At 42.3% G+C, this 14,565-nt stretch overlaps 1 protein-coding gene across 2 annotated transcripts in view; it reads right to left on the reverse strand.

The window, feature by feature from the left end:
- Positions 1-4,686: 4,686 nt before the first annotated feature.
- LOC130107896 (transforming acidic coiled-coil-containing protein 1-like) overlaps positions 4,687-14,565 on the reverse strand; it is a 31,948-nt gene continuing 22,069 nt past the window's right edge. For both annotated transcript variants that reach the window (XM_056274704.1, XM_056274697.1), the window contains exons 4-13: positions 13,028-13,082; positions 12,753-12,834; positions 11,716-11,768; positions 10,173-10,307; positions 9,960-10,036; positions 9,590-9,633; positions 8,806-8,966; positions 7,114-7,220; positions 6,862-6,976; positions 4,687-6,705 (exon numbers count right to left, since the gene is read on the reverse strand). In XM_056274704.1, the coding sequence (XP_056130679.1) occupies positions 6,637-6,705; positions 6,862-6,976; positions 7,114-7,220; positions 8,806-8,966; positions 9,590-9,633; positions 9,960-10,036; positions 10,173-10,307; positions 11,716-11,768; positions 12,753-12,834; positions 13,028-13,082 (898 nt within the window). In that variant the 3' untranslated portion in view covers positions 4,687-6,636. The remainder of the gene's footprint in view (positions 6,706-6,861; positions 6,977-7,113; positions 7,221-8,805; positions 8,967-9,589; positions 9,634-9,959; positions 10,037-10,172; positions 10,308-11,715; positions 11,769-12,752; positions 12,835-13,027; positions 13,083-14,565) is intronic.

A 14,565-nucleotide genomic window follows, 5' to 3' on the forward strand; every position in this document is an offset into this window, starting at 1 on the left:
GGGTTTATTATAACTGCACAGAAAAACACATGAATACATGCACACGTGCAAACGTATTTGTTATTTGTTGTTGTTTGTCTAGAGTTGTGAGGACCCCCACTCATTCCCTAGCCCCTAATCCTAACCTTAAACACAAACACAGCATGCCTAATCTTAATCCTTACTTTAACTTTGACCTAAACCTAGTTTTAACCTGAACCCTAATCCCAAATGCCTACACTAAATAGACCCATGAAGAAGTGAAGATTGATCAAAATGTCCTCACTTTGCAAAAATATCTTCACTCTGATGGTTGAAAATTCAAATTGGGCCCCACAAATTTAGCGAAACGAGAACACGCGCGCGCGTGCACACACACACAGCCTACACATACAAATATATACTATGCACACACACATTTTCAGTCTATGTCTGGGTGAATGGGGCTAAAGCGGTCAAAGATCTTTTAACAGACTTCTCTTATAGTACCCTTGCACCCTCTTTCAATGCCATAGAACTGAAAAGCATATTGACAACACTAATTCTGTAAAGTAGTCATGTTTTATTATCTAGTTTAGACATGATTCAATGAAACATTAAGGTTCAAATTCAAATCTATGTATGATGTCTGTCCTCCTCTTAAGAGGAAGTGGTTGCACATGTCGTATGAACTGACTGGGGTGGAGAACTACCTCAACGACTTCATATCCTGTGGCAAAAAAAAGGGCTGAAATCACAAAGATGCAGGAAGAAGTCTTGAATTTTGCACAGACCACCACTTTTACATCGTTGGGCCCTATGTGCAGATTGCATTGCATTGAAAGACATGGTTGCAGTACCCTTAAGAAAACATAGCATGTGCACTCTCTCACACACACTTATATACACGCACACGCACACGCACACACACACACACACACACAGACACACACAGACACACACACTTCATTCATGTCATTGGCCATGTGAGGTCAAGTGTAGTGTTTCAGACGATCATACCAAGGTTTTCTTACCCCTACATCAATGCATACACACAAACACACATAACTGTTCATATACAAATACAAAGAATAATGAGAGTACGAGTATATCTTTATTCAGAAAAGCTCTCAAGCGCAACAATATTATTGAATCGAGGGCTAAACTCACCACAAAGTTTTCATCTTTTTTGTGTCTGTGCTGAGACAAGACTCGTGTCTCACAGTCAGAGTTACCTACCTGGTTGCCACAGTAATGCCACGGGTGAATGTGGTGGCTATGGTAATGAGCATAGACTACTAGGAGCTCCACACTACCTACCCTCCCGAGCACCCCAACATCTACCCAAACCACACCAGCTGATTACATCAAAACCATGCATGGGTGTTCTTCAGTTTGCACACATTAGTCGCCACTGCGAAAAATTTCCCGAAACTGAATCACCGTCTGCAGTTTGTTTAGAGCAACATGACAGTGAAAATATAAACAATAGATGGACAAGAAAAGGTTGGAAATATACTTGAATAAGAAGTGGACCAGCTACAGACAGTGGCCCACTCAGTAATCCTTTATAGCCCCTGAATAATGGCTATTATTTAATGCACCACCACAGCTCCCACCTCCCCCACCAAAACCCCCACCCAGAAGCCATACATTCGCCCAATCAAACCCCTGCTGCAACAGCCCTTTACACGCTAATGCTAACCCACAATGAACCCATTACAACCCATTTCCTTGTAACTACCCACCCCCCCAAAAAGAAAAATCTTTATACAGTTTCTCTCCAACACTGAGAGGATAGGACGGATGGGTGGCTGGCTAGATAAACAGACGAACGGCAGGTTAACACATCGGATTGGATCAACAGATGCTATATGAATCGCTAAACATTGCTGCATTGTTGTACAAAGTGTAAAAAGAGTTAGATGAGTGTATGGAGGAGAAAAGAAGAGAGTGGAGCATGTGTACAGTAGGTGATGGAGGAGGTGTTTAGAGTCCACTGAGTGCCACACGCAGCGTAAGGGTGCCCAGCAGCAGGACGGGGCTGAAGGTGAGGGCCCCTGCGGCATTGCGGTGGTCCCTGTGGCTGTGGCCCCTATGGGGTCCGTTACAGTCGTCACCAAAACAACACTCCATCTTGGCTCCAGAGTTCCCACCGTGGGCCTTGTCACAGAAAGCCTTGTAGGTGCACGACTTCATCACGGTGTCTGAGAAGAAGAGGGGGGAGGATACGACGAGACACATGAGACAGGCCGACTTCACAAATCATTATGCGTCACAGTGAAATGAGCCTGAGTACATGTGTTCTAAGTCGTTTCTCCACTGTGACTCCATTAACAGATGAACTCTGTGAACGTTCGTCTGCTATCTACCCCCACCCCCACCCCTACAGTCTCCCTTCCTCTCTTCTTCCTAAACCCCCCACCACTACACACACACACACACCACTACACACACACACACACACACACACACACACACACACACACACGCACACACACACACACGCACGCATGCACATGCACACACAGACACACACACAGACACACACACACACAGAAGTTTGAGGTTAGTATAAACTGCTGGGAACACATCCAGCAACCTCAGATGATGAGAGGACTCAAGGGTTGAGGCTTTGCCATGAAACATGCACAAGATACACATACACACACACATACACACACATCCATTGAATTATGCACGAGACAAACACACACAAACTCTGAAGAAAGAATATTGACAAAATAATGAATAGGCTATATATCTTTGAAGCGCACAAGTGCTCTTAAATTAGATATAAATGCTACTGGTTACTGGTTAAATGTTGCACAGAGGCTGGAACATAAATGATGACCATTAAAGTTTTTGTGCTTTTTGTTCTTTGTCAGGGAAGACAAGCACAAATTACTGAATGAAGCATCATCAGCTCCATTTGTGCAACTCAGACAAGCAAAGCCACTGGCTGTAAGCCTTTTGCTGACATCTAGTGACATCTGAGAGTAGCTGTGTAGATATGGATAGGCTGCTACTGTACTGTATTCAAATATCAAAGACATCACAATCCTATTTGGGACATTTTCCTGAGTGCTTAGCCAGGTGCTTCGCTCCAACTTATGAGTGAATGTGTGTGTGTGTGTGTGTGTGTGTGTGTGTGTGTGTGTGTGTGTGTGTGTGTGTGTGTGTGTGTGTACACTCACTGGGTCCTGTGATGGTGGAGCAGGCATCAGCATACTGGGGGCAGGAGGTAGAGCCCTGTCGGTTACACTCATCCTCATTGGACGCCACACATGTGTGACATTTCAGGGCGTGGCCTTGGCAGAATGAACAGAAGAGAGTATCAAAGCAGCTTAAACATCCACTGGTAGGAGCAAGAAGGTGTACACACAATACATCATACACACACACACACACACACACACACACTTGTTGAAATATCCACATTTGAAAGTCAGGCACAGATAGAAACGGTATGGATTCTTACATGACCATTTGACCAGTGACTGAAGTGGAAACGTCATGGCCTTTTACAAAATAAAAAATAAAACAGTAGGACTGAGACTCATTCATACGTTAGTGCCCGAACAACCCAAACACCCAACCCAGCACTACACTTCCACTTTTACACCTTGTTTTTATTTTGGGTGAGACAGGCGTATACCCTGTCTGAACTACAAGAAGTACATTTGTTGTCATAGCAATGATCACAGACTGCTCTGGACTTGATGCAAATGTTGCTTCACTACTGAAGTGAATGAGCTGTCGCGTACTAGGCATCCACCTGCATTTTATGAAAAAAAAAAAGGCAAACAAAAATCCAGGGCCCAATTTCATCCCAGTGCTATCCTTGGCTGGCTACCTCCTGTATATCCACTCCAGTGGGCTCATCAAATTCGCATCATATTTCAAACGCTCTCTCCTCATCCAACTCTCTACAGGTATTGCTGAGTGTGAGGAAACGTACCGTGGTAGGCCAGGCAGACGAACAGCAGCAGGGCCAGGGCGGTCTTCATGCTGGCTGGCCGACAGGTCACCGTGTGTGTCCAAGAGTCCAGGGAATGAGTGGGTGAGCTGACAGGCGACGGAGGGGAAAACGGGGATGGATGGTTGAGTGTATGGGCTTGAGAGAGGGGAAGGTGTCTGAGGGCATTAAGGTCTTATCTCTGTAATCTCCATCAATGCTGCACAGCCAGCACCCTGTGGTAATGAACTTAACCGAGTAAGCTGTAACGGAGAGACATAGCTACAAATATACAGCTATAACAACAACAAATGTTGTAAATTGAGGTTAATAAGGTTATGTGTCAGAGTTGTAATTCTGTCCAGATTTGGTAAACAGTATTTATTCTACCTCCTCTATAGTTTAGCAGCTACTCGCAGGTGTTGGCTTGTGACCCTGAAAACTGAATGTCCCCGAGGTGGCCGACTGACTCAAGGTGATTATCCACTCACAATGACATGCGTCACCTCCTCAGCCAAACATTGATGTGAGTAAGTGTGTGTGTGTGTGTGTGTGTGTGTGTGTGTGTGTGTGTGTGTATGACAATGACAGATTTTTAAGACTCGGTACACCGGCCTCGGAAAACGTATATGGTGATTAAAGGATCTGCAGCCTGGTGTAACTCCCACCATCCGGACCCATGCTCCCTCTAAAATACACAGTTTTCAAGTGAAACAGAGCCAAAGATCATTGTACATGGTTCACCGCACATCAAAAAATGAAAGCAGCACTTAAGAGTAGAACAAATTATATTTATTCAGGGAACTGTACAGACTCACACTGTTAGCCTACATTGTGTTAACAAAGGTGTGCGAGGTAAACAAAACACTGAAACATCAAATTTGCCAGAGCAATATATCCTGAAACAGAAAACAAACGTGAGTTTTTACTGGAGGTAACCCAACTTGAGAATGGCACAAACATAAACTCTGGCAACATGAGGACGTGTGTTTGGCTGTGTGTGTTACTAATGGATGTGTAGCTCGCTAAGCTACACCCTTTACTGCCCATACAATGGATGTAGATGGAGGTATACATTACTGAAGCGATGTGCAGAACAAAACAAAACTCAGCCTCGATTTATTAATGTCAAGCTGCGTTCTTACAACAGTGAAGCTATGGAAATAAACATGCTAGTAAAACAGATTGGTTACGATAACGATAGTGCAGATCTGTAAATGCAACCACAACACCTCTATCTATCCCTGATCAGTTTTCTTCATCTACTCTTGCACACCAAATGCTCACCACACCTTTTACGGTCACGCGATTCACACTTTGTCAAACTCTTCAAGCGTTTCCCTGCGTGTTATCAGTGCTAAGATGTAAATGTGACGAAGGGATGAAAACTGATAAATAACCAAAATGGCTGCACTGCTGCAGCTCTGACTAGAAGGTGGAACAAAGTCAAAATATATTCACTGTATTTAACTACTTCCTTTTTTTTTCTTTTTTAGATTTTTTTTTGTTCTGTTTTCAGCAACACAGGACGGCTAGTATTTTACATTGGTGGAATAACCAGCAGTGGTTTCTCTCACATTTCACCGCTTTGGGATAAAGTTGGCCTTTGAGTGCTAACATGAGATCAGCAGCAATCTTTAGTGAATAAATGATAAAACTGACTGTGGAATAGCGCTGAGATGCTTCTTGTCCAGCTCGATCCATGTCAAGACCACACCTGGATCAAACAGCATTTGGGAATCTTTCATGTTTTTTTTTTTTAGACAACTATGGTGCCAGATAAGTGGGACTTGGCAAATGGGACAAAGCAATGACAATAACAGGAGACTTTTAGTATAACCTTTCGTATCATTGTCTTCTCAATTTAGTAAATTGTTTGAAATGATTTAAAGTGCCATAATGTGGTGAACCCCAAACCACTGTGCACTGCAAGTCACCTGAAACAAATGCCAAGAAACACGGACTCCATCTAGTCCTAACCCTACCCCTACCCAAATCTTCCCAGAGAATACATAGCTAACCACTCAAGGCCTCAGTGGTGAATGAAAGCTTTGTTTTAACTTTAACACCCCTAAACCTTTCTTCAAAACAAGCTCTAGTGCCGCTTGACCTTAACCCTGGACTTGCACTGCCCGATTAGGACCCCTGAGCCTCTCTAATTCAGAATAAATGCCTTATTTACACTGGAGAGCAAAATCTGTGCTTTTGTGGCAGAGCATGGACTGTCGCAGAGATATCAGTCAATCGTTTTAGGAAGGAGGATAAGCATTAATCCAGCTCTACAACAACTGCTTGCATAAAGCCTGATGTCAACCCGTAGGAGGAACTGTCAAAATCCAACTATTAGGCTACTGGGAATCTTAGCAGGTCAACGTTCACTGGCATGGCAGGCTAAAATATAAAGGGAGCAGCTGGCTTTCTAAATGAGTAAAAAAATACAACCAATACCAAATGACCACACATAGAATCCCAGCTCAAACAATATTTAGTGTGTATAGTAAGCTGCTCTGTTCGCAAGTAGTGCATTCAATAGAGGTATGTGGGAGGTCATTTTGGACAACTGTACATAGGGGGCCTTTACATAAACAATCCTCAGGATGCGGGGCTGGTACAGGATATGAGAAATGCATCCTGGCCGGGGACATGCACAGGGTACTTTATATAGGCTGGAGACAGGCAGCGGTGGAAAGGCTGCGTTAACTGACTAACAAGAGCCTCTCTCAGTCTGTTTTTCCCATCTTGGCGATGAGCTCGTCACAGATCTTGGTGAGTTCCTCAATTTCCTGGTTCTGTGACGACACAACAAGATAAGATAAAGGAAAGGAGATTCTCAGTCAAGTTATACACCAACACATGACATGGATGCCAAAATGTCATTGCGTCACTGTAATCATAACCGTGATTATCCTCCGGTATTGTCATGGAATATTGTGAACATCCGTTACCTTCTGCTCTAAAGCTATTTCCAGCGAATCCACCCTCATTTGCTCCTTCCTCAGGCTGGCCATCAGCGCTATGTTCTCTGAGTTTGTACGCACCTGGGCTATCTCTTCATTGGCCCTAAAATTGATGTGGACAGAAAGAGTAGAACAGATTTTGGATGAGAACAACTATCAATATTAAAAGCAGTTTTCTTAAAGCAAGTTTTTTTTTTTAAATGATTTGACAGAAGGATGAGGTTTCTCTTGGAATCCTACTTGTCAAGTTTCTCCTCAGCGTGGAGTTTGAGTGTCTGGTATCTCTGCTCCTCCTGTTTAACTCTGGTCAGGTACTCCTGAGCACACTTCTTCAGCACCTCTTCATTCTGCATGGGAAATGGAGAGCAGACTCAGTACCATATATCAATTAGCCTAACCTACAGAAGATGGGAGTCTAGAGAAACACAAAAGGCATAACGTATATCAATATGACATCCTCACACAAAAACAATCAGATGGTGATGTAGATAATGATAATAATAATCATTACATTTATATAGCGCTTTTTCTAGACACCCGAAGTGCTTCACATTGAAGGGGGTAACTCACTTCAGCCACCACCAACGTGTATCACCCACCTGGGTGATGCATGGCAGCCATTTTGCACCAGAACACTCGCCACACAGCAGTTTGAGGTGGAGAGGGAGGAATCATTGAGCCAATTACATGGGGGGATGATTAGGTGGCCAGATGGAGAGAGCCAGATTGGGAATTTTGCCAGGACACCGGGGAGCCCCCTACTCTTTGCGATAAGTGCCACGGGCTCTTTAATGACCACAGTGAATCGGGACCTTGCTTTAACGTCTCATCTGAAGGACGGCATCTCCTACAGCACAGTGTCCCCGTCACGGTACCAGGGCATTGGGATTTGATATTTGTTGTTTTATTAGGACCAGAGGGCAGACTGCCCCCTACTGGCTCACTTACACCACTTCCAGCAGCAACTCGGTTTAGATGCAGTGATGAGGAGTTTTTATTTTTGATTGGCATTATATAGGAAATGCTAGAATGCTCTTCTCTTTGTCCTTTTTTGTTTAACATTTGAAGACATCTACACCTGGGTAATTCCCAATACCAGTACAGCCTTCTTTTAGCTGCTGGAAAAGTTGGGGGTTCAAGTGTTATGGTCATGGATGCCGCGACAAAAGTAGCAAAGGTAGGCGGACACCATTATTCATGGGCTTACCATTCCTGGCTTCACTCATGTCTATGCCAGCATTGCTTCCAAGAGTGGAAGATCTTCCATTCATCTCCTACTCCTCTTAGTGTTCTCCAAGTTCTACTATGAACACGGTGCCACTTTACAATTAAGGCACACTTTATAAAGGGTTTTTATGCCATTTATAATTACTTTCTTAAAGTTTAATAACTCATTTACTAATGTGTTACAAATCAGTATCAAGATGTTATAACACATTAATAAAAACATTTTTTGGGTTGCCAGATTGGGAATAAATATTTTATCAATACAACAGAGTCACCATAGACATTCTCTCGGAAAATGTGTGACAGCTGCTGATTCAGATTATCAACGAGCAGTGTACAAATAACACGACATGAAAATGTCATGTAATGCATGCACAAAGGTCAATTTTTGCACAGGGACAATCGCAACTACAGTTATAGTGATTAAGTTTAGGGCTAAGGTTAGGTCGCAGTTAAGTTTAGCGTTAATGTTTCCGTTAATGGTTTCTGACAGAACATCCATGGGGCTATTCCCCACATAGGTTCCAAACTTGGCAAACTGAAAAGTCTTTTTATCAACGCATTAAAACGTCTTATTACTGATTCATAAAACATTAATAAATGGTCTTTTATAGTAAATAATAAACTCTTTATAAAGTACGCCTTATTGTAAATTGCTAACTTTGTTTTGAGTCCTTGTCCAAACTTCAGCCGCTCTGCCCTTACCTTCTTAAAGTCTTCCAGGGTGCTCTTCATGTTTTCGTAGCGACGGAACAAATCTGAGAGAGAGCGTTCAACTGAGTTCAGGTCTGTCAGGGCGGTGTTCTTCTCCATCGTCACTGCCTGCAAGGACTTCTGGAAGCTCATGTTGTTGCGCTGCTCGTCCTCTGAAAAGAGCCAAAGAAAATCAATTCTGTTGCAGAGAGATGGCTTGATAAATGTCAGGGATAGCATTTGCATCTAAGGCCGCATCTGCATGTTTTACCACAAAATGGTCAGTCCGTACTCTCTCATGTAAAGAATACAGAAATTTGAATGTAAGTTTTAATGTTAGCCTTTGCTTATAGAGGAATCACACAAGTCTTTCTTTTACAAGATAATGCATGCTACCTTTACTAAAGCTTAGTCCGCATCAGTTGTCTCAAATTAGTACCAGATAAAATAGAGCAAACAGTGACAAGAGAATCATTACAGTGTCAACCCTTGCCTCTCTGTCCCACAAACTGCACCAACACTGCCCATTAAAAACACACACACACACACACACACACACACACACACACACACACACACAGAGCCTGTTCCCTAACCAGACTTTGTACAACAACCCCCACCCCAATAGCTATGTCCTGGTTCTTGGTACCATCATTTTCTTTGGTAATTTTGATTATATCTAATAAAGGTATGGATAAAGCTATGGCAAGGCACATTTTGCTCATTGACGAGTATTTTTTTGACTTGCGGTAAAACACCAGTTGGATCTTGTACGTATTTTAAGTCTTTCACTCACCAATCATCTGGGTGATTGTCTTCTCATATTCTGCAACAATCTTCCTGTGACAAGAAAAACACTGTGATGAGACTCACTTAACCTGACGAGAGGACATCAGGCTCAAAAAGGGAACATGCACATCATTACACTTTTCTCAATAGGGCTCAGTGATGGCGTTGTAGTTAAGACCTCAGTCCTACTGTATATGTGGCACTACTAGCCCACGAACTAATCGTGCTAGAAAAATCTTGCTTCTTCCCTATTCTGTCTCAGCTGTAATGTTTGTTGCTGTTGTAGTTCACCAGCATTTCACAGGACAATTCTAAGTTTCAATCACGCTGTTTTTAAAGACAATTAGGTGAACAAAAATCATCTCATCTCATCTCACCTCATCTCAGTGACTTCTTGTCTGCTTTCATTGTACTTCTTCTTCCAGTCACTGGCTTCCACCTCCTTGGTGACGATCTGAAAGAAGATATTGACCTTGACTACAAATACACATACTCAGGAGGCCAATCAAACAGATGCCATGTTCACTCAAGTGCAGACAAAACATTTTTTTCGGCCTTGACTGAAAAAACATGAAGGTACTGTGAGGTACCTCCTCCCTGATGAGGGTTAGGACTGCTTGTTTATCTCCCTCACTGATGGATATCGAGTCCAACATCTGACTTCCTGCTTTCTGCATCTCACATCCTTCCAGCTTCTTCTTCGGCAGCATGCAGGGATCCTCATACTGAGGAGTAAAAGAGACAAAGAAGTCAGATATTTAGATTGTCATTATGTACTGCACATCATTTATGTAATGGAAAGCCAGCCAACTATACCCAGTAGAGTTAACGCACTTTTTCAGGCTGTTATAAATCTGCATTGCCATAGATTACGTAGTGTATGCAAAACCATTAGGAAACTAATAGTTTATAATTTAACTATTTCTTAGAGTTGTGTTGATTAGTTTCATGCACATCCTTGACTGCTAATTCTAGGTGAAGTCTTGGCTAATTGATCAATGTGCTCTTAGTGACCTCCTTGATGGAGTCCAGTGTCCTAATGTGGTAATGATTAAACGAATTTAAGCAACAGTTTAGTGATTTTTGTAACATTCTACTGTTTTTGAACCCTTTAGGCTATTTGTACATCTCTTGCCGTTCCTTCTGAATGCATTCTCTACCATCCTTTCTGGTCTCGTTCAGCACTGTCTTGCCTTCATTCCAGATGCCTTCTCTCATTCTCATCTTTTACTTTACACCCCTTTCAGCCTTTAATCATAGTTCTCAAACCCTTAAATCCCCCCCATTCTTCCTCCCCTTCCCCCATCTCGCCTCTCTCCTCTTGTCCTTCCCTGGATTATGACAGTCATGTCATAATCCATTGAGTGATAATCCAAATCTCTCTGTCACCTGAGTAGATGGACATGCCAGCAGACACAAAGGTTCTCAGACTTCCCCACGACATACTAGCGGAGCCATAAAACCAGACAAATATTACACACTCCCTCCTCCTGCCTCAGAACCGCTGTACTTTGTACCGATATATAATAAAGCTAAGCACTGAGTCAATAAAAATAAAAAACAATTGCCACTAAATAAAACAAGACCGCTGACTCAAGTGTCTTCATCATATGGTTTGCAACACAAATTTCACACAATCAATTTACAGTGACAGAAGGAGTCTGTTGGAAATGTCGGGGTTAATGTTGGTTTTACTGCTTTGTTTCCATTCAGGGAGATTCAAGAGCCCTACTTTCACATGTTGATGTATGCTACCTTTACTCAGTACAGTTTACATGCAAGTGCCACATAAATGTGACAAAGGAATCATTGCAATGACTAGCAAAATGTACTGTCTGTGCTCTGGCCCCTGACCACCGCAGTGAAACTAGGTTGGGCATTGAAAACAACTTCAGCGCCACCTAGTGGTATCTAGACGGCTGCTTGTTGATATTGCTGCAGTGGCGGTGTCAAATCTGCAGCCTTCGTGTGAATGAGGAGAGAAAAATGCAGCTCTGGAAAAAAACAATATGTGATTTTTTTTGGGGGGAGCTGATGGAGCAGACAACTGGTTGTTTATCTCGGTGGACAGATTTTGTATAAAGTAACACATGAATCCTGTAAAATTAAGATTGAATTTTTCTAATTACTCACCATAGAGCAGCAGTCTGGCTCCTCAGGTCTGCATGGGACACTAAACTCTGTGTCTGTGAGAAAGCACAGATGACATTTTATTTCATTATATCATATTAGATACGTTTGGTAGGTCGTGCTTTCACAGAGGAGAGAATTTAGGGTCAGTAAGTGTTGCTGTGCCTTGGATAAAACGTGATTGATCAACATGGCCAGCAGGTGGCAGGACAAGTCTATGGCTGGGACACAATAGTGGGATTTCTTTAACTGCGATGCACCATGCTTACCAACAAGACTCTATATAAAGTAATTAGTTCAGTGCTTCTTTCATGGTGACAAATATCAATGTTAGCAATGCAGAAAGGAGTTTGGATAGGAAATCAACAAATGCAGAATATCCCATTGTGTTCCAGCTGAGAAAGCAAAATGCTCATGTCAAAACACCAATATGTCAGTGTAATTAAGATGGTCATAGCACTGCTGCACCCTGATGCACTATCACAACTCCTGCAACTGTGAGGTCTGTGAAATCAGATCAGTCAGTAGTTAAAGCTGTGTCACATGTAGCCTGAGGGCATCTATGCTCCAGTACAATTTGGCTGCTTTTTAATCATACAAACTGAGCCCTGTTCAGATGAGCACATCAGCCTACAAGGATACCTAGATCCAAACAATATCCATTTGGTTCACAATGCTTATCTCAAAGTTACAAGTTTTGATAGGCATTTATTGATATGTGGGGTTAATAATTAAGACTCTGTGTGTGTGTGTGTGTGTGAGAGAGAGAGAGAGAGAGTGAGAGAGAGAGAGAAACAAATGACCTTCTCTCTGTCTAACATTGATTGACCCTGGATGTTTTTTTTTCCAGTCCAGAGAGAAAGTAAGGCATGCCATTGTATATACATAACCAATCAGCAATCAAAACACTGTCCTATTAAAGCATTTGGATCCCTGTCTAAGTAAAGACTGAGTTAAAAACTAGAAACATGAAACTGACGATTGGTCTGCAAAATAATGTGCATAGCATTTAACAGAACACCACTGACCCAGTTACTTACTGTACTGTTCTTTGTCTTGTTTGGTACCGACAGTGTTTGCCAACTTCTCCTCATCTGTGGCGTGGCCTCCCTGATGGTCATCCTTTCAGCAGAAGCAAACAAAGACATGCAATAACATCATAAAGTTTTGTCTATAATCAGGATAGCCTACCTATATTAGTCACATTCACAGGTAAAAATGTATTGATAAGGAGATTGCATTTCCGCAAAGGATGAGAGTCAGATGTCGCGAGCTAATTTAGTGCTGGATATGGGAAAGCAGCATTAACTCTTACCTGCCCACCAGTGCCCTTTTGCAGTGACAGATTCTGTTTTACTTTGCAGGAGTTCCTGATTACAAGGAAAATGGAGGTCAGCATCAGCATTAGCATTAACCCTAATAAAACCATGGCTCTGTATGCATGTGCATATGTGTGTATGTATCAGTCCAGCAGTATCCGATACAAGCCCTAAATGGACCGGTGTATGCTGTGTAAGCACTGGACAATGTTGCCTCTGTGCTGGTGAGAACAGAAAGCAGGAGAAAAGTAGAGCATTTAAGAAAAATTCATTGCTTGGCCTTGTAGATCTGCACTGAGCTTTCACACTTTACTAAAAGTATTGAATTACACAGAAGGAAAAGCAGATTAATGAAATAGCCTATTGCCAAATTAAATTAGAGCATTTGCGTAGAGCATTAGAGGGAATTATGCGGTTTTCTCTCACACACATGCACACTTTTTTCTCTTTTTCTCTCCCTCATTCTGTCACGCACACTTTTTTTCCACCTTTACTTTGTCTGTGAGCCAAGGGTAATTCAGGTCAGGTAAATGATGCAGGCTGTGGAGTTAGCCTGTAATTTATAAGGGAACGTGTATACACACACACACACACATACACACACACACACAGTTGTACAGTACTTACAACAGAACACAGAGGAAATGGACTTGCTCAGCAGCCCTGATGCCACAGGGGGGAAACAGAGTGACATGTGGGGAGGGAGAGGTTAGGGTGGGGGTTAGGTTAAGAACAAAGAAAGGTGAAGGGCTTTGGGGTTTTGCTAAACCCAAAACTGAGACCATACATATGGAGGAGGGGCATTTCACAGAACACAGCTGAACACAACAGTTAGCGCTCAACTTGGAGAAATGAGCTCAACTCAGTGAGAAAAATACAGACACTTGACTCAAACCCCAAATTTGCAAACCTCCAAAAAGTCAACTGAAACATAATGAAACATGTTTTTAACCACTGCAAAACATGTGAACAGAGAGAATTTACTGGTGAGACCAACTATCAATAAACTACTTAACAACAACAAAAATGTTCCATGGATAGTTACACAAAACAAACACAAAGCAAGTGTAACCAATTCACAAACCAGCGTGACCTCCAAAAAAATTGCAGATGCATTCACAGAAAAGCCATCATAGATCCAGGCATGACCACCGAAAAACAAAACAAATCTAAATCTAGACCAAAACCACACATTTATGGGGAGGGGGGGGATAATAAATCTAGCAAACGCTTCCTGAGAACTGAAACCAAAATGTGACTTTGAATTAGAAAATAAACTGAGAAGCAATGGAAATACATGAAACTATGTTAGCTGTGCAGGGGGGAACGATCGGATAATGGAGATGTAAAGATTAGGGTGAACAAAACCAAAGGAGCTGAGATGGACCAGGAACTGCAGAATGGTTATAGATGGCCATCTTGCACTGCTCCATCATTTTAATACAAATAGGTCATTAACACTTTACACCACTGGAGTTAATGGGAATGTCCCCTTGATCACTGCCGGAGATAAGTTTATATGTTTGTATGTAAG

This window comes from Lampris incognitus, chromosome 1, assembly GCF_029633865.1.
Source record: "Lampris incognitus isolate fLamInc1 chromosome 1, fLamInc1.hap2, whole genome shotgun sequence".
NCBI lineage: Eukaryota > Metazoa > Chordata > Actinopteri > Lampriformes > Lampridae > Lampris > Lampris incognitus.